We start from the raw sequence: 18878 nt of genomic DNA, 5'->3' as shown, positions 1-18878 counted from the left end.
CGTACGTAAAGAGACTGGTGAAATGGAAATGCCTTGCTATTGCTGTCTAAATACAGCTCTTAGCAGGTATACACACCGCACTTTTGTGGTTAGCCCTTGTTTGATCGACTGTACGAAACAACAGACAGAAAGAGGGAGAGAGACCTTCCTATAATACACACAAAGTATAAGCACAAGTCTCTCCATACTGTTGTACAAATGAAACAATTCCAGGGGAAATTCTTGGGAAATCACGGTAACAGTGTTTTATGTTTCGTCTAGATGAGCTGTTAAATACATTGAGGTGAAAGAAACCTGTGTGCGATGACAAAACGGTTATAGGACTAGACATAACCCGCAGTGTTGCATGTGCTAGAAACTATAATCTATATAGTACACGTCGCGCGGCTATTCTCGGCTAATTCCCGCTAAGGGGTGTATGGAAAGGGGCCCGCTGTAATACGTACACATCTTGGTGAGATTACGGGTGCGTCTAGGCACTCAATCAAGGGATCCGCTCTCGGTGCTCGAATAAAAGCAGGAAAGCCGCGCGTCTATCCCTATCGTTTGAGAGAACTGATACAGAACGTGATTGTGTAGGTTCACAAGAAACAGTGACAGTATTGAAGAATCCTTGGTAAGATGTGCTGCTGGTTAAAATGTACTTTGATAACGAAGCTAGTGCTTTTCTTCATCCTATTGTCAAGCAAGACAATTCTGGCTAAGTCTGCCATCCCGCATTAACAATTACTTCACATAAGTCTGTACAGGTAGATCAGTGTGCCTACTTATTAAAGTCACCTCGAGGCTACACTTGCATTAGTGCAATTTATAATTTACTATCGTCAGTAAATGGCGGAAATATCTTTAATAGGATTTTTAAATTGGCACGCGAATAATAAAAAGGCTTATCACTTTCCACGGTGCCTTGCTGTTTCAATGAATCAGGGTGTTTTGTGATTTAGCTATACATCTCGTTCTTTACATTTACGATGATTTTTAGCGAAGGGAGAGAGTCGAAAGCTTCAAAATCTGCGTGGAAGACGTGTTTTCACTGCAGATGATAAGTTGGCGAGACAATCTAGTGAAGTACCCTTTAAAAGCAACCATCAGAAGAGTGTGAAAGTGGCTGGGATGTTGGCTCGAGCCCCATTCGGAGCGCGGGCACGAACGGAACACGGCCCCTCGGGTGCTGCAAGCGGCGTCGGGACGTATTGAGTTAGCCATATAATAAGGTCATTACATAGACGTGTGAGATTCATTTCACATTAAAGGGTGACAGCGGCTTGCTCGTGCAAGAGGATTCCTCGCTAAATGAAAAAAAGAAAAGGAAGAAGAAGGAAAAACAAGTTTGTTTCATTGTGCTCTGTGTATCAAAAAAACGAGGTCTTCATCGAATTGACGTAACAACAATATGTTATAGACAGAAACACATCGATTACAAACAACATGGATGTAAGTCTTCGGCCAGTGGTATAATGTACAAAGGAAATGTCAAGATGTTAAAAAGCATGTGACTGTAACTAATTGATGCCTATGCTTATAGCACTTCAGTATTGTTCATATATTCCATAATTATATAGGCATACTAATATCAAGAAGACCCTTGTAACATGTCTTACGATGTGCGAAAGGAACTTGGCATGATTACAAATGTTAACCCTCATCAGTGCTTACCGGACATGATAAACAATATTAACTCTTTCAGAACGCCTAGATATCTTAAAATGCAATTAGGATTGTGTATCAACAAAGTGACGACGGTAATGACAGATTGAATGACTTCTAATTACGCACAATCGCAGGTGGTCGTAGAAAAAAACAGCCAGCACAATGCCGTTCTTATTGGCAGCACCAGATCTTGTGTTGGTTTCTTTCTAATCCTACAATTACTATTCCCTCGTATACTTTCGGTGAAACATCCGACTACTTTTCTTTCCCTACTTGTTTGTTGTCGTTTTTCACTTCCCTTTTCACTCTTCTGCTGTACATCCATGTCATTCGTCTGTAGTTCGTGTCATCTCCCCCCAAAAACAAGTATCATGTATCATCGAATACCTTGTCATAACGTAACTAGGGCAGATCGAGATAGACGCGTCACTGCTGAAATCGAACCCTAATTAATCCCGTCCTGTCATCAAAGGTATGAGTTTGTGCAATTGTCTCCTTTGTTTGTTTGTGTGTGCGTGTGTGCATGTGTGTGCGTGTGTGCGTGTGTGTATGTGTGTGCATGTGTGTGTGTGTGTGTGTTTGTGTGTGAAAGGGAGGAAGAGAGAGACAGAGAGAAAGAGGAGAGAGAGAGGGAGACTGCCGGTCGATTCTCACGATGACATGTTGGTCTAGTCAAAAGATAATGAACATGATGAGGAATCCTATTTCGTTACATCGTATCAATACATTTACACGAATATGAATATATTATATATTGTATATATATAATATATATACATATATATATATATATATATATATATATATATATATATATATCCGTTTGGTATATATCCGTCGGGAATATGTAGTTTGTTGATCGCGACAGCGTGAAACCGCCGGTAGCAGACAAGGTACCAAAACACAGGTACGCCTATATATATATATATATATATATATATATATATATATATATATATATATATATATGTATATCAGATGCGCATATGACATAATCATCATTTATCAATCAATGTAGTATGCGTAATTGGGGATTGACGTGATCAAGCACAAGGAATTCGAAGAGTATTGGCAGAGTAGTGAGAAAATACAAAAGAAGAACGAATTGTTGCAAAAAGCGAAATGTTGCAAAAACATGGCTGAAGATGCTACTGTAGTAGTCCATTGATAAGGAAGATGTCGGTCAAAATAAAGAAATGAACACGACAATGATTCAACCTAAAAGAGTTTGATCATAATCAAATAGTGCATCATGAGTGGAAACCATGACATTACCGTAGTTTGAAACCCCAACATTCTCAATCAAAGCAATACAAGATGTCCAAGGCCAAGGCACTTCTTGGCAGACGATTCCCTTTAAACATGACTACCCGCTATTCAACGTCTGTATGACAAGGGAGGCGGTGGTTTGAGCAGAAAGCTCTGTATGGATTTTTACGTACGGGCGCCTGCAAAACCCGTTTGGCTCTGCACACACATTTAGTCTAATGAAAAGTGATGTGCGGTGTCAAGAGAGATCAATCTTAGCGCGTGCTAACTTGAGTGGGGTAAGACGGCAATGTTAGTCTAATATACGCTCATAAAGTTCGCTGTTATAAGAACAATATTGGTGAGCAAGGGGGTCGCGCGACCCAGGATCGAAGTGTTCCAGTATGCTGGCTATGAGGGGTAGGGGGATGTTAGAAAATATGTGTTAATAAACGTGGGAACATAATTATCTCTTAACTTTGTTCGGAGATTGTGTTTAACCATGTCTAACAAGGCAGATTAATACGATATTAAAACAATAAGAGCACTCCGCTTTTTGTAGTTGGTTCATGGTGCGATCCGAAGGGTTGTTCATAATGTGAGTAAGAACATTATACATTTTCCTCTTTCTTAGGTAGTCATTATTTCTTTCTTAGCATGGCATATAAATCTTTTATGAGAAAAAACTGTTTGTTTGACACAGAACTGCCACCAGTAGTCCACTTTCATCATTAGCACATCAACTCCATGGCAACAAAACACTTGGGTTACTCTTTAGCCGCGATGCATGCAAAGTAAATGTGCCAGTAGGCCATTTTGCGCCAATACCAATCTTCGTCATTGTCTGTGAAGCTGGGAGTGCCTGTGAGGCCCACCTAGCAAACCTAGATTGTTTTACACAGGTCACGTATCGTAATATTTCAGGTACTTGCTTCTCTCATGCTACCTCCCTCTCTCTCTCTTTCTTTCTCTGAAAATTTCCGGAGAAATGTTCATGATTGTCCTTTTATTCACTTACATACATCCCCCATGCACATAGACCCATCCACCCACACATACACAAACGCACACCCATTGCAAACGCATCGTCATCTCCACACTAAAACTTAATTACCTGTGATAATAATGGTCCTCATAAGCTCTTGAGCTTACTGTATTTAATTTGTAAGTGTGTGTTATAAGCTTGCTTGAAGTAATGTCTACCTGCAAACATGGCAAAGAAGAGACTAGATGCCAATGAATACGATTGAGGTAAAAAAGAAACTTCTAAAAAAATTCACTGTCCTATGTCTAGTCAGTTCACGTTATGCAAATCATTACGGATAATTCAAAATCACTATAATGTAAGGCTAGTCAACACTCTCTTCACTGCCGATGTTCCTGGCATTAAGTGTAAACTCAGGGAAGATACGCCCAGCAGGTGTCAGTCAATTTTCTTCGATCTGCGGAGCAATTAGTGGTGAGTGCGTTCCTAGATAACTGATAATATTCGTCAGTCACACTTTGTAACAGCGGTAGGCTGACCCCATTAAAGGATTTAGCTCTCATATACCAGACATTCAGATTTGTGAAAAAGCATGAACAAGAATTGACACTCAACTCGTCGGTCCAAACTTGTATAAGCGGGACTTTCAATTGAAAAGGGATCGCTACCGTTGTGATGACTTCTTTTCACTCTTTAGTATTAAAAAAAAAAGATAAGTGCTATCTTGGTGCTTACTTCAGGATGTTAACATATGGGCGAGCGTTTCGTTTCATCGTTATAAAAGTGGAGTGATTATCAAAATAGATTTATTGCAATACTGCTACAAAGCATCGCATTCGGTCAATTATCAATTAAAGTATAAGGGTTAGTGTCTGCCGTCTCTTAGTCCAAATACATCATTCTGCTGGATTCTTGCACGGTGATCAATGAAAACAATTTTGATCACATGAGTGTGTATATCATACATGATTCGTAGAATCTCTGTTTTGATCAACTTGATAAACCGCTCTTCATTTTTTTATCTTATTACGTTAAAAGTCACACATTTTAACTTTAATGAGAAACAATGATTACGAAGGTCTAAGCCAACCCAAGCAGTCCGCGTGAGAGCGATTATGAGACACTTATTGTGAGAGCCAATATCATAAAGCCCTTTCCATTAGTCATGTCCATTTCAACTTGATTTCTGTTGCCATGATGTTCCCTTGGCCAAGAATCAATTACCAGTCAAAGGCAATTCCTAGTGCGCAATTCCTATTACCCGTAATGACTGCAAATTCCTTTTAGAAAGTAGTCCTAAATTGTTGGCTGTGTCCCGGATAAGAATAGATACCCACTATACAATGTAAATCGATCTTCACTCTGCAAAAATCCTTCAAAGAGCCTGGAATTCAATCTGAAAGCGTATCGATCTTAATTTTGCAATGTGCTCTATGCATGCCTTAGGAAGAAGTGTGAGGTGTGTGGCAATTTTCAATAAATTTATAAATGATGATGACCAAAAAACATGCAGTGAAATAGGCCAAGCAGGACTTATTAGGACCTTCAGACATATTTGTAACTAGGTATACTCAAAGGCTGATACGCAAACGGGGGTTGTTTCGAGTTCTTTCTCATTTTCACTTGTTACTATAAGTTTATTATTTAGTTAAGTTTGTCTTTTGGATCTTTTTTTTCACAGGTGGTTCAGTGCTATGACATCTCTGAATGTCTGATGTCCGATTTTCATTTTACAAATTTGTTTCTTGCCAGCCAAATATGTTCGTTTAAAAAGTGAAATTAACTGAGTGATTGAAACATGATGTCAAGAAAACCATAAAAAACAGAGGCTACTTACGAAGTGGTGGCCTTGTATCTTATGCTCTTCCATGTAGAAGAGATTAGCCATCATGAGCCAACTGCATGCAAGTAACTGACGGGGTTGTTAAGAAGCGTATGCATACATGTAAGATAAACACAATGGCGTTAACTTTCCTCACGGTGTATTGTAGGTATATTAAAGGAGACCTCCAAATGATTTTTAGACTTTTTTCCCGTTTGAACATCAATACATTGGTTATACTGGGTACAGAGTTTTAAAATTGACAGTGATTGTAGGATGAGGAATTGAAATGTTTTCAAAATTCATAACAAACTACAATGAACGAAGATGATGACATTGCAGCTTCACATAAGAATGCATCTGGATGATCAAGGAAGCAGAACAAAAGAAGAAATCATGCATAAATTTTAGACAGATGAAATTGTTGAACAGAGCAAGTGATGTTGTAATTGAATTACATTGCTACTTTATAATGGAATGTGTGAGCCTCTATGTCACCATCATTATTCAGTGTATCATGTTCCGGATTTTAAAAAGTATGGATTTATCTGCTCAATGACCATAATAAATTCCGCAAATCTATAGATGGCACTATATCGATTTATGGTCTACATAATGTGAAATTAAATTGTCTGGAATGCCTCTTCAAATTGATAGCATACGCTTGATAGGATTCCTTTGATTTGCACACACACACACACACACACACACACACACACACACACACACACGTACACGTACAAGTCATCATTATATGTACAAAATATAAAACATACAATTAGCATTTCAGCATTGCCAGAAATATTTTGTGCTCGGCCTGAAAGCTTCTGCAAGAAAACCAGGAAGCCAGACCGAGATATTCGATACGCCGCTGCCAGGATAAAAGGCGCCAAAATGTGGTCGCAAGGATTGCCTTTCTAGGGGTGGGAGTAGAAAAAACAAAGATGAGAGACCGCTCGCCAGCCACCGAGCGACAACGTGTGACGCTACAGGCTACAGGGAATACGTCGTGTATGTGTGTTGGACGCAGAGGCGTCGAACTGTTTTGACATTTTGAGGGAATTTAAGGCTGCAGTTAGAGAAGAGGAGAAGGGAGGGGGAGAGAGGAGAGGGGAGAGCATGGGTGGAAATTTTGTTCGAAAGGTTGGTAAGTGATCAGAGAGGATTTTTCGAAGGTGACTGGGCTTCTCCCTGAATGAGAATGCGCGCTTCAAGGTGAATTTAGAAATATTGAACGGTTAATGGTCTTCCGATTTATTTAGTTCGATTTTTGCTCGATTTTTTTTTTTTTGGTAAGCATTGTAATGAATCCTTGCCGAATACACTAAAATGGCATAATTTCTCAAGTCAAGTATGATGATGATTATGATTTTATGTTATAATGATAACGATGATAATATCTTATGAAAATATAGTGATGGTAATGACAAAATCATTGATATGATAATGCGATAGCAATAATTGTGATAAAATGAAACTGAGGAATAAGAAAGAGAGCGGAGGAATAGGACATTTAAAAGGATGATACTGACATAATTTTTAATGAAATCATTCACAGAATCATCAAGTCTACCCTTGAATAAGTATGCAAGACTAGTGTTCCTTTCTCTGATAGAAAGTGACATGTGTCAAATATGTACGAAGTTCAATATGATTGCCGGCTGAAACAGTAGAGTTTGAAATGTCTTACGCATCTGGCAATCGACTCCACAGCTGCCAGATATTGACAGGTGGTTTATTCCTAGGAAGACAGAAATACCATCAGAATATGCAGGAAAAAATTAAGAAGAAGTAATCTAGATGGCAGAGTATGTCTTGGAGACTCTTTTCCACGCAATGGGTTTGGTTGTTGTTGTTGTGTGTTGTTGTTTTCTCTTTTGGTCTCCCACGAAAGGCTAGCCTGACAGGCGAAGCGACTTCTGGGTTTATTGGCTGCATAACTTTGGTCCTCGGCCTGATTCTTCGCACACTTTATGATTTGATTTCCTGACGCTTTCGTCAACAGAATTGCAATTACCCGACTGCAAATTGCATTTCCAGGTTGCAATTTGGTATTTTATGAATTGCAATAGAACTTGTGCGGTATACGTATAGGCAAAAGCCGCTGCGGAATGGAATGATGCACTCTGCAGGTAATGGAGAAGATGAGGGGAGGGTAAGGGGTCGACAGGTGTCTACATCGAGATTATTTTTACCTAACGCAAGTTGCACTTCTCCTTTAGCTATTTTTTTTTTTTTGCGAGTTAGTGCACCCTCGATGACCTTTCTTCTTTTAGTTTGTTCTTAACATTGTCACTCCTTCTCACAATCAAAGTTTGTTTTGTTTGGTGATTAATTTCAAGTGTAATCAAAGTTCCTCAGGTAAATTCTTCTTTTTTAATCCGAAGTGTCGCCAAACCGGTGACCAATTATTTTTGGCGTGGGCCACTGTACGCTTAATCTTAGCTCCCGTATATCTGTCACAAACACGAGAAGACGGTTGAGTTTCCTACTTAAACACGTCCCACAAAAGGGGAAAAAGTCAGAGAGAAGTGGAAAGTCGGTCAAACATATCACGGGAATCCCGGCGACGTGGGAAATAAATACGGGGGGAAGGATACGCCTCTTCACATGATCACTGATTGTGACGTCAGCAGCTGGGACATATCTAATGTTGTCCCGACGGCTTAAAACTAAATTTAGACTTTCTCCTTGCTTGCCAGACCGCTCCAGCTGTGGTGCTGTTTAAGATATGGTGTGATTCGAAAAGACGACTCCCGATGCAGATATCATCACGTGACCTACCACGGCTCATCAATCATCTTATATACAGAGGCACAGTCTCTCTTTCCAGATTGCAATTGGTCCGGCGAGCGAATCAAACAGCAAAAATTTCTTCCAGTGTGTAATATTAGGCCTGTCCTCTCGATGTAAATCAAGAGTGTTTCTACGTGTGTATATTTTCCGGCTATTTTGTTTGGGTGATTTTTTTTTCTTTTGGCATATAAGCCGTCATTTCATTGCACTTTCTCAAAATTGAAGACAGAGAGAAAGAAATGAATGTTTCTAAACTCTGATTTTATGACAAGCTCCATTTTCCCTTCTTGTTCTTCGAATCGAGAGGACATTGTACAACAGAGGTACAGAGTTTATTACCTAACGGTTCAACAGCAACAGCAACACGAAGCCTGATTTTGATTGAATGATGAATTCGGACCTTCAAATGTTTGAAATTTGCTCAGAAAAGTAGGAAAGCCACTGCTTCTATCCCCTATTAAGGCGAAACTTGCAGTACCACGCATTTTTAAAATGTCTCCCGTATTTTTTTCCCTTTCTTCTTGCCATGGATTCGTCTGCTTTGCTATATATGTTATGTCCTCTCTGATTTCTAGAATGTTTCATATTCCTCCAGTAACACTTCTCACTTTATATTGAGCAGAATTCGTCTTTTCGTTTACTTTTCCAGGTCCATTTGGGACGAAGCGAAGAGGGGCATCCTATAGTTGGCTACGTGGCGATCACACAATTACAGGCTGCACAAGGTAATAACAATACAAATTCACGCGCTACTAATTGACTACAATGATAGAATTAAATGGATGAAATGAAATTCACAGTTAATGTTACAACTTAATAATGATTGATTAATTCATGAATATGTGAGAATCTTAATCAAATTTACATTAACTGATTCTTAGAATTGTGTAGCGAAATTCAAATCTAAACTGCATATATTACATATTCAATTGCGCTTGTTGGATGATACAAGAAATTTGAAAAAAAAGCGCCAAATCTTTCTTGAGGTATTTGTCACTGCCTTACAAAATAATTCTGCATTTTTGTTAATTTTTATGCCTCCACCACGAAGTGGTGCCGGAGGCATTATGTTTTCGGGTTGTCCGTCCGTCCGTCCTTCCGTCCGTCTGTAATGAATTTTATGGACAGGGTAACTATCAAAACCTTTTGAGGTATCCTAATGAAACTTGGCATGTATGTGTATTAGGGGATGAAGTTGTGCCTATCAACTTTTGGGTGCACATGCTCAAGGTAAAAGGTCAAAAGGTCAAGGTCAAATGCTTAAAATTTCACTATTTCCCGCATATCTATGCAATCCCTGAAGATATTTTCTTGAAACTTAGTGTATACATGTATTACCCAATTAAAATTCTCTGGTGAAAGTTTGGGGTCATGAGGTCAAAAGGTCAAAGGTCAAAAGGTCAAGTAAAATGTTAAAATTTCACTTTTTTCTCTGTATCTTGGAAATTGTTCAAGGTATCTTTATGGAACAAAATATATATGCATGTACTGACTGGCAGTGGTTATCTTTGGAATTTGGGGTTCATGGGATCAAAGGTCAGGGGTCAAAGGTCAAGGGCAATACTTCAAAATTGTACTATTTTCCTTATATTTATGCAATGCCAGCAGGATTATTTTTTTCAAACTTGATGTATGCATGTATAACCCATTAGAGATTCTCTGGGATTTCTTTTTTTTTTGCCAAGAAGGTCAAAGGTCAAAAGGTCAAAGATCAAGTGAAAGTGCTGAACTTACTTCTTTCTCCATATCTCGGAAGTGGCTCAAGTTATCTTTAAACTTAGTATATATTTATGTATACCTGCCTGACAGTGATTCTCTTATGAATCAAAGGCCAGATGAAAATGATAACAATTTACTGTTCAACACAGAAATTGCACTTTTTTCCCATACCTTGAAAATTACTAAAGTGCGTAAACTTATGAAAGGGTCAAAGTCGAAGTTAAAGTTCTTAAATCCCCAAATACATGCTCTCCTATTCATCCAATTAAACATAGGTCAAGGAAGGTGAACATTCGATACATCTGTGACAGACATGTCGTTTTAATATTTTGCCAATTTTGTGAAAATGTAATCACACATTGTCCACATGTACTATAGACCTATTAGGAGAATCATGCAGTATGGCGGAGGCATACCAGTCGCCATAGCGACATTTCTAGTTATTTATTATTATTTGTTTTTTACTGAGGGTAACTGGTAGAGTATTTCTAAATCCCTAGCTTATTTTGTCTAGCATCTTTACGTTGAGTTGCATTATCAGAACTGTTTTGGAGAATGCTCTCTCTGTCTCTCTGTCTCTCTCTCTCTCTCTCTCTCTCTCTCTCTCTCGTCACAGAAATTGTAACAAATATCAAATATTTATCTTCATTCAATTTAATTCAGTTCAAGTTAAATCGATTCAATCTACTTTGCAAATCTATTTTCCCTTCAACAGAACATAACATGATAATATAGAAGATACGTACACATGCATGGTCGCTGATTTAATGTGTTTTAGTTAAAACCAACAAAGTTTGCGGCAATTTTGCTGGCAATGATGAGTATATTACTTATTCAAAACAATGGCAAATTATGCACGAGATATATTTCCTTTCACACGTTCTTTTAGCCACCTAAGATCATGAGATTCGTCCACTATCTTTGTTAGTATAGAAATGCATCAGATAACCCAATGTTTAGCTGATTATACTTGAGGGAACTGAGGAGATATACGTCTTCAACATGTTCAATACGTAGAGACATTTTTTTTTATTTACTTCTATCGAGAGAACACTACATGTCTATCCAAAGCATTCAAAGATTAAACGAGACTTCGTCGTTTTGTTTGACAAACACCGGTTAGCCAGAACCTCACTTTTCGATCATCTCCAATAGAGCGGACTTAAGGATGTACTTTGGAGTGGTAGAAGGTGGTCATAAAACGAATCTCGAGGTGAAATAGGGCGGTGCAGAAAAGTTTATATTAAATCCAAGGATACAAACAATGACAGTTCTCATATGTCTTTGCTTTTGCGAATGAAAATGCGCATGGACCTCGTAAAAACCATGAACTGTATCATGAAGGAAGTTTGCCATTAAAGCGCCCTTGTTTGTCAATTGGTGGGTAAGGTTCCATGCAGGTCTATCAATGGATAAGTTTAAAGTGAGTGGGTGGGAGGTTGCGAAAATGATGCAGAATGCAGTCTCATCATTGAAAATCCTCCTCCCCCCCCCCCTAATTTGATATAGTCAATTTCATACTGCAAAAAAAAAAAATCACAGGCACTTCTCTGTAGTAAAAGCATAGGCGATGCCGTTGATATTAATGAATAGATTGGAATTAAACACGTTTCATCTCAGTCGTAGGCAAGTTTTTTTTTTTTAAATCCATAACTTCTTTGTATTATGGCACATTTTTTATGATACTCTCATGACAATTATCATCATGTGAATATAAATGATTTTGCTTTATTTTCAGCATCAAATTGTACATGGAGTTGCGTTGCACCCACGTGAGTCAAATATCATTGTACCATAAATACACATCATATATTGTCATTCACAGACCAATGTCATAATATCAATCGAGAAATACGTACAACATCTCCTTTGAGAGCTGTTCCAACTCTTAAAAAAAAGAAATCTTAACAACTTGCAAGAAATGAAGAAGTACAGATTTAACGTCTTCTCTGAAAATCTTATTTTGACTTTAGTAAGGGAATATTTTGGCGGCGGAAATGACTTATATAGTATGAATCCATTGATCTAAAAAAAGATAGGTCACTTTTTCAGCAAGTATAGCGACGCCACAAAAAAAAAGGAGGGGGACTCGCAGACCTAACACACTCAAACACACACATGCACACTACAAATACACACATCAACAGACGACGGCACTGAAGCCAATTCGATGCTTCCGCGTTGGATTGAAATCAAACGCTCGCGAAACTGTAAATCAAAAACTCCCTCCCAATCAGCGTAATTAGGGCTGATGGAAAGATAGGACGAGGGGGTAAGACGAGGTATCCCTATCACCAAATCTTCCCTTACAAATTGGAAAGCAAGACACTGAGCGAGACGGTGAAACTAAGGATGCAGAACTGGCCGTAAATTACAGCAGAGGCAAAAAATAAACGAGTTTCACTACGATAAATTCCCATGTCGTAGCTGATATGTTTCTGTTCACATCCATAAAAGATTTACAGTGCCTCGTGTAGCATAGACTGATATGAGGAATGTTCCATCGGATGTAAGTGGTTGAAATGGCTCAGCTGTTTGGACAGAGAAATTAAAGTGAGAAGCTCAAGGGTTCACGTCCCCAAAAACACTCTTGAGAGCAATTCTCACAACTTTTCAGTGGGCATTTACTACATACCAGACTTACCAGAAGGATAAAGAGGTCAATACTTGGGGGGGGGGGGGGGGTTCAACCTCCTCTCTTTTTCTTTAAACTTTTTTTTTTCTTTGAACAGTGAATTAGAAAATCACCCTACAATTAAATGATTTAGTATTCTTGTATTCAAACTAGTATTCTTGTATTCAAACTATTAATGCATGTCTGATTTTCTTTCACGAGGTCAGGCTTCCTGTACATGAATGTCTCATGTGTTGTTCGATTTCAATATTTTCTCGCGTCTTACGTTTGGTTTCACAAAAAAACACACACACAAATTGCTTGATTCATGACTTTGTGACATTGTCATTTAATAAATCATTCATTGAATAAACAAATATTTGGGCCAAATATAATTTTTGAATACATTTTGATATTGTATGGAATTAGCGTCGCCAACACAGATATATTCACTGGTGATATTGTTCGTAATGACGGGTGGTGATCTTAGAGATTAAAAGTCAAGACTTAAATCGGCAATTAAGGTTAGTCAACATATATCTGGTTTTATGTTGCTGGTATTAGTTGTCTGTATGGCGCCAATTCGACCTTCCCATAAAACAAATCCCCCCTGACATCATGAATCGTCTGCGATAAAAGCTTGGAAAAGGGGCTCTTTTGAAACCTGCCATCGCCGAGGGCTTTTAGACGTTGATTACAAAGTGAAAGTGATATACTCCTGGAAGCAAAAGAGAGGCAGAGAATGAAGATTGGCGGGAGCTCTGGCATGCCGATAGAATTAATTCTCTGTCAGTCCCACACACACACTCCACCGTGTCGTGTGTGAACAGTTTTCATTTGAAGGCAGAAGACCGAGGCTTCGAATTCCATCTCTATTTATTCTCGAGAGGTTTCATCTTTTATTGGCTGGGCCGCTGGAAAGATGATAGTTTCGCCTGTTATTCAGACCGGAGGGTCCACACGTTACGGTATTGTGGAGAGGAAAAATTTGAGAGCAACCGATTTTTACTGCTTAGGAAGGGATCCGGTTTCTATTGCAGCGATGCCAGGAAACTCTACGGCCCAAATGATCACGATATACCCACAAAGTACAGCGAAAAGTTCAGAGCTACCACTTATTTACCCTTCTTCTCCTTCCGTACTTATTTCTCCACTCTGCATTCTTTCCCTCTCCTTCCCTGTCTCCCCTACCCTCTCTCTCTCTTTCTGATTTTATGTCATTCTCTTCTCATTTTTCCGCTACCTTTTTATCTTTCCTTTCCTGTTAATAATTAACACTTTGAGCCCCTTTGCGTTAAACACAGAGTGACGAATCATAATAGTAGATGCTCGAACAAAATTCCTGTGAAAATCATGCGTCATGGTAACTATTTTTGGATATGTAGTGCTCAGTCACTTACTTATATTCTATAAGCATGTAGGTGCAAACCACGCTACTCAAACAAAAAGAAATACTTCATTTCGTATCGAAGTTAGCTGCTTTCTATCCGTAAGACTTTGTTTTGAAATATTAGTCCTTTCCCCAATCATACCATTCACTATAAATTTTTTCTCCTTATATGAATTTTCTTCATCTTGTCCAGTCCCCATAAAGAGAATTTTATCACATTTTTACAGCTTGCTGTGCAATTGAGTAGGTGCCGTCAGGTCATTGTTGGTTTCCCATTAGAGTTACGTCGTATCTTTTCTCGAGTTTTGCACTTTGTAATCAAGCATGTCAAGTCACCAAAATATTCCATGCAGATCTTCTTTCCAATTTGTAGTATATAAGTGGTTTTCCGCTCCAGCAAAAACAAAATTACTGAGATCCGATGTATTCAGAGGTACTGGTAGGTTGCTGAAACGTGAAGTTAGAATAGGATGAATAAGAAATTGTCATTCAATCAGGAAACGGGACGTCGCTGATACGTCCTGCCAGAAATAAAAGTCCTCAAGAACGATGATGCATGAAGGTAAGGATTGTAACGTAACCGAGGAGATTTTCCCCAATGTAATCGATACGTCACAGCCAATGAGGGAAGATATTAAACCGGAGTAAATGGAATGATGTATAGTAAGATTGCCATTATCTTCGGCTCTTGAGCATCTTCATCAGAGAGTATCACCCGACTCTGACTGTGAGACTCGGAAGAGATAAATGAACTGGAGGAGGAGATATCGAAGAAGAGATAGCGGAAGAGTTGAAGGGAGTTATCATGGACTAGATGAGGGATATCGAAGAGGAGCAAGAGGACCGAAGGGAACAGAGGGATAGAGAAGGAGAGATAGATATATAGACAGGGTAAAGCTGAGGGGTGTATTTTCGCCATAAATATTTGATGAAGATGCAAGGGCATGATATTAGACCAGATGCTTCAAATGACGAAATCATCCACTGCATTGAATATTCTTCGCCATAATGAATGTTGAGGGAAGAGACTCTAAATTGCTGAATTAAAGCAGAATTTACCCTAACAAACACAACCGAGAATGATATCAGATTTTGTAGTAATATCTGAAAGGTAGTAGTGCAAATGAAGTTATAATACATTTCACGTGGCTCTGCGTCAGCTATTGGTAGTTCATCAACCCCCGTCTGTGCACCGCATTAATAGTTGCGCGGAATGGTTGCCATGACTACAAAGTAACAGCAACGTAGGGGCTATTCCTAACACACAGTAAGGCTCACTAATTCTTCATCATTGTCTAAGCTTATCCTCGGGAAGAAAACGGTTCAACACATCGGAGCTTTAATTGATTCAACCAATGTAACAATATCAATACATCAATGTAAAGTTGACGACATTCAATCATCTCTTCTCTGAGGAACCTATAGCGACTTCGATACAAGTCATATGTCGCACTGCACAAAAAGAAAAAAATGCAGAAAAGTTCCTTCGTCTACCATTTTGTCTTCTGTCTTTCTTTCGTGGAGATATTTCGGCAATATATGAATCGACTTTTGCTGTCATATAATATTATATGTCAGCTGCCCGCTGCGTATTGAATTCTGTCAAATGGTGTGTGCATGGAGGTATTGTCAACGGAGACATTAATTTTCACATGATATCAATTGAGTCTCATCAAGGAATGGCACCGCGAACAGGATACTTGATGCAATCACATAAAACTATGGAATATCCTTGAGCATGGTGATATACGGCAGTCACACAATGACAGTAACATGCCATCAAATCACTGGGGAGCTATTCATGAGAGAAAGCATTTTCATCAGCCTTTTGTACGAGCCACAAAAAAAAGGAAATAAAAAAAAAATCAACAGCGCACGAGGCCACCGTCGATGGAAGCACGAGTATAGTGAACAAAGACGCAGCGATATTGAATCGAGGACTGCCATCATATCTAATTAATCAAATAAAATGTTCAGCGCAGCGTCCGCACCCTACCCCCCCCCCCCATTTTTTTAAACCTATAATATCTGGGCGCATTTAAGCTGCCCTTCGCGCAACCTCCGCGTGCACACACCGGGAATTCGTTGTGAAACCAAAATAATAATATTGATAATAAAAATAGAAATAAAAGATACGCCGTGAACTACTATGTGACCTCTTCAGTAGATGGTGTACTGTTTACAATAAATAAAACGTAAACCACGAGAGAATCAAACCCTTTGTATCAAAATAAAACAGCCCCAATCCATGAAGTCACGCCATCAATTGCCACAAGTGCGTCCTCAGCTGCAGGTGCATACCCTCTCTGAAATATTCCAAAGTTTGTGGTAAGCAGAAGCTTTCACTTAGCTAAACCGCTCCATTCATCACACCGTTTACCACAAACTTTGCTTTTAATGAAGATCCATGCAAGTACCGCAACAATGGGAAAATGTGATTATCCCCCTTAAACAGCCAAAGACGAAACACTTGTTGATAAATGACTTTTCAACAGAAATCTAAGGTGGACATTCCATTGCGTTGCCAATTTAAGTGACCTCAGACTGTAAAGATTAGTAATGCCGATGAGCAGTAACAGAAAAGGTCAGGCGGTAGCTGCTGTGTGTGTGTGATTATGTGTGTAATGCCGTTTGTCTGTCTGTCTGTGCAAGTGTATGTGTGATGCCTTTATTCAGAATTTTTCTGCGAGAAATGAAAATTTTAGGAGCATAATGCATCGCAAATTGATATTACGGAGAGGATGAATTATAAAGAGATATGATTTAGCAATATCAAACGACTCCTGGTGTTGGAAACAAAACGTTTAATCTCTAATGGGAAAAATTCTTTTTGAAAAAACACACGCTTTATGAAAATTGAATTAGATTTGCCTCTTACATTACTACCGAAGTAGGTAACGTCAGAGGGTGAAAATAAAAAGAAAACAATACTTCTAATTTTCACTATGTGCGGAATGAGAAATATCTAATTAAAAGAGATACAATGTTTCGAGTTTATAGAATTGTTAAAGTGAGGATAAGTTATTCCAAATCATTTGCTATAGTTCACCAAACTGAGCTTGGGATTGAGGATTGGAAAACATTTGTAAGAGAAGGGGGCAGGAGAGAGAGGAGTTTGCTTTTGTTGTGCTTTCATACTGTCTATTTCATTCAATGTACCTGGATGTATTGCATATTCATCCTTGACTCACTCAGTGGATTTCTGTATGGTGATGGGCATGACATTTTATATCTAATATCTTTATACTTTTATGATTGATTGAAAAAAAAAAGCTGGGAAAATATGTGTGTGTGCGTATGTGTTTGTCTGTCTCAGTCTGTGTTAAATAGTGTGTGCGTGTGTCGAAGTGTGTGTGTATATGTGAATCTGTGTATAGGTGAATGCGTATGTGAGTGGTGAATGTGTGAGTGCGTGTGTGTGTGTGTGCAAGAAGGGGCTAGGCTGTTACATAATTATAGCCAGGATGTATCAACTCCTTGCGCACAGGTACGTAAATACAGTAGCAGCTCAGCTGTCTACAGAAGATGTGAACATGTTCTTTTGACATGATAGACAGATATGGTTTGATGCTGGTCGACTTTCTGACAACATTATTTTTTGTTAGTGTTTTGGTAATGACGTATACTTGCTGGACATATATAGACATTACACAAAGCAGTTATTGTAGTAATTATATATCACGGAAGTGGGACTGCCGGAGGAAGGAACTTCCTTTTCCCATCCTTACATTGTGAACGTCAAAACTTGACAAGCTGTGGAGACTGCAACATGCTTACTTATAGTGCTTTGCATACACACAATTTAGCTTATAGAGTACCTGTACTTAAAACTTCTCTATTTCTATGTGCGAATAGCCATGATACTAAAAACTATGGCCTCAATGCAGTTGTTACAACTACTGTAACTCCTATAAAAATGAATAAGTGGTAATACCAAGTTATATGAAGATGTGTGAATAAATATTTTAAAGACATTGCAATTTTTATATCACTGTAATGCAATGAGCATAAATCAGTAATTTCCTCCAAGATCGAATGTCTTTACTAACCAGTGAAAATGTATCCTTGGTGATAGAAAACAAATACCATTAATATATCAATACAAATGCGCCGTACACTACATATTCAAACATTGTATATCGTCAAGGTCCTTGGTCTTTGTAGGAGCTTTCAGTAGTATTGACGACCGTAGTACATGTACCTACTATTAAATTCACTGACATTTATAGGAGTCAGTGTTGACTCCGCTATCCTTCACCAAATTGTAATAACCTTTTCTGCAATAGATTTCTACAGTCTTTGTCACGTTTCTTACTTGTTTTTTTTTTTTTGCAGAGGACGACTTGCGATTTGCTCAGATGGACGCCATTTTGAAATGGCTGAATAACTTCCATATACACAGCCACAGACTGGAGGGCCTGCAGGAAGTGGTAGCATTCGATGTGCTGTGCGGCAACTTTAACTTCGACAACATGTCACCAGGTGAGTGGAAGTACTAGAGTGCAGTCTATGGAGTCCCGATCTTTACATCTCATAATGCCGTACATCTTAGATTGCAGCAGGCAATACCCACTTGTAGGATTCGGTGTTTACACCAAAGGTATTGATACCACGTCGTCAGTTGGTACAGTATGTTTATACAAGTCAACAACCT

The 18878-nt window shown here is 38.7% G+C and overlaps 2 protein-coding genes across 2 annotated transcripts in view; both read left to right on the top strand.

Moving 5' to 3' along the window:
• Positions 1-9261, top strand: part of LOC139726914 (sphingomyelin phosphodiesterase 3-like) — a 62071-nt gene extending 52810 nt beyond the window's left edge. Inside the window, exon 2 of the mRNA XM_071637903.1 lies at positions 9151-9261. Coding sequence (XP_071494004.1) covers positions 9151-9261 — 111 coding nt within the window. The remainder of the gene's footprint in view (positions 1-9150) is intronic.
• Positions 9262-18582: 9321 nt separating this feature from the next.
• LOC139726934 (sphingomyelin phosphodiesterase 3-like) overlaps positions 18583-18878 on the top strand; it is a 36385-nt gene continuing 36089 nt past the window's right edge. The window contains exon 1 of the mRNA XM_071637920.1: positions 18583-18706. Within this exon, the coding sequence (XP_071494021.1) occupies positions 18583-18706 (124 nt within the window). The remainder of the gene's footprint in view (positions 18707-18878) is intronic.

The sequence above is a fragment of the Diadema antillarum genome, unplaced genomic scaffold (assembly GCF_040938485.1).
Source record: "Diadema antillarum isolate AM-2024a unplaced genomic scaffold, OU_Dant_1.0 seq00000105_RagTag, whole genome shotgun sequence".
In the NCBI taxonomy this organism is placed as follows: Eukaryota; Metazoa; Echinodermata; class Echinoidea; order Diadematoida; family Diadematidae; genus Diadema; species Diadema antillarum.
The sequence above is the reverse complement of the archived record's forward strand: the minus strand, read 5'-3'. Positions and strand labels throughout refer to the sequence as shown.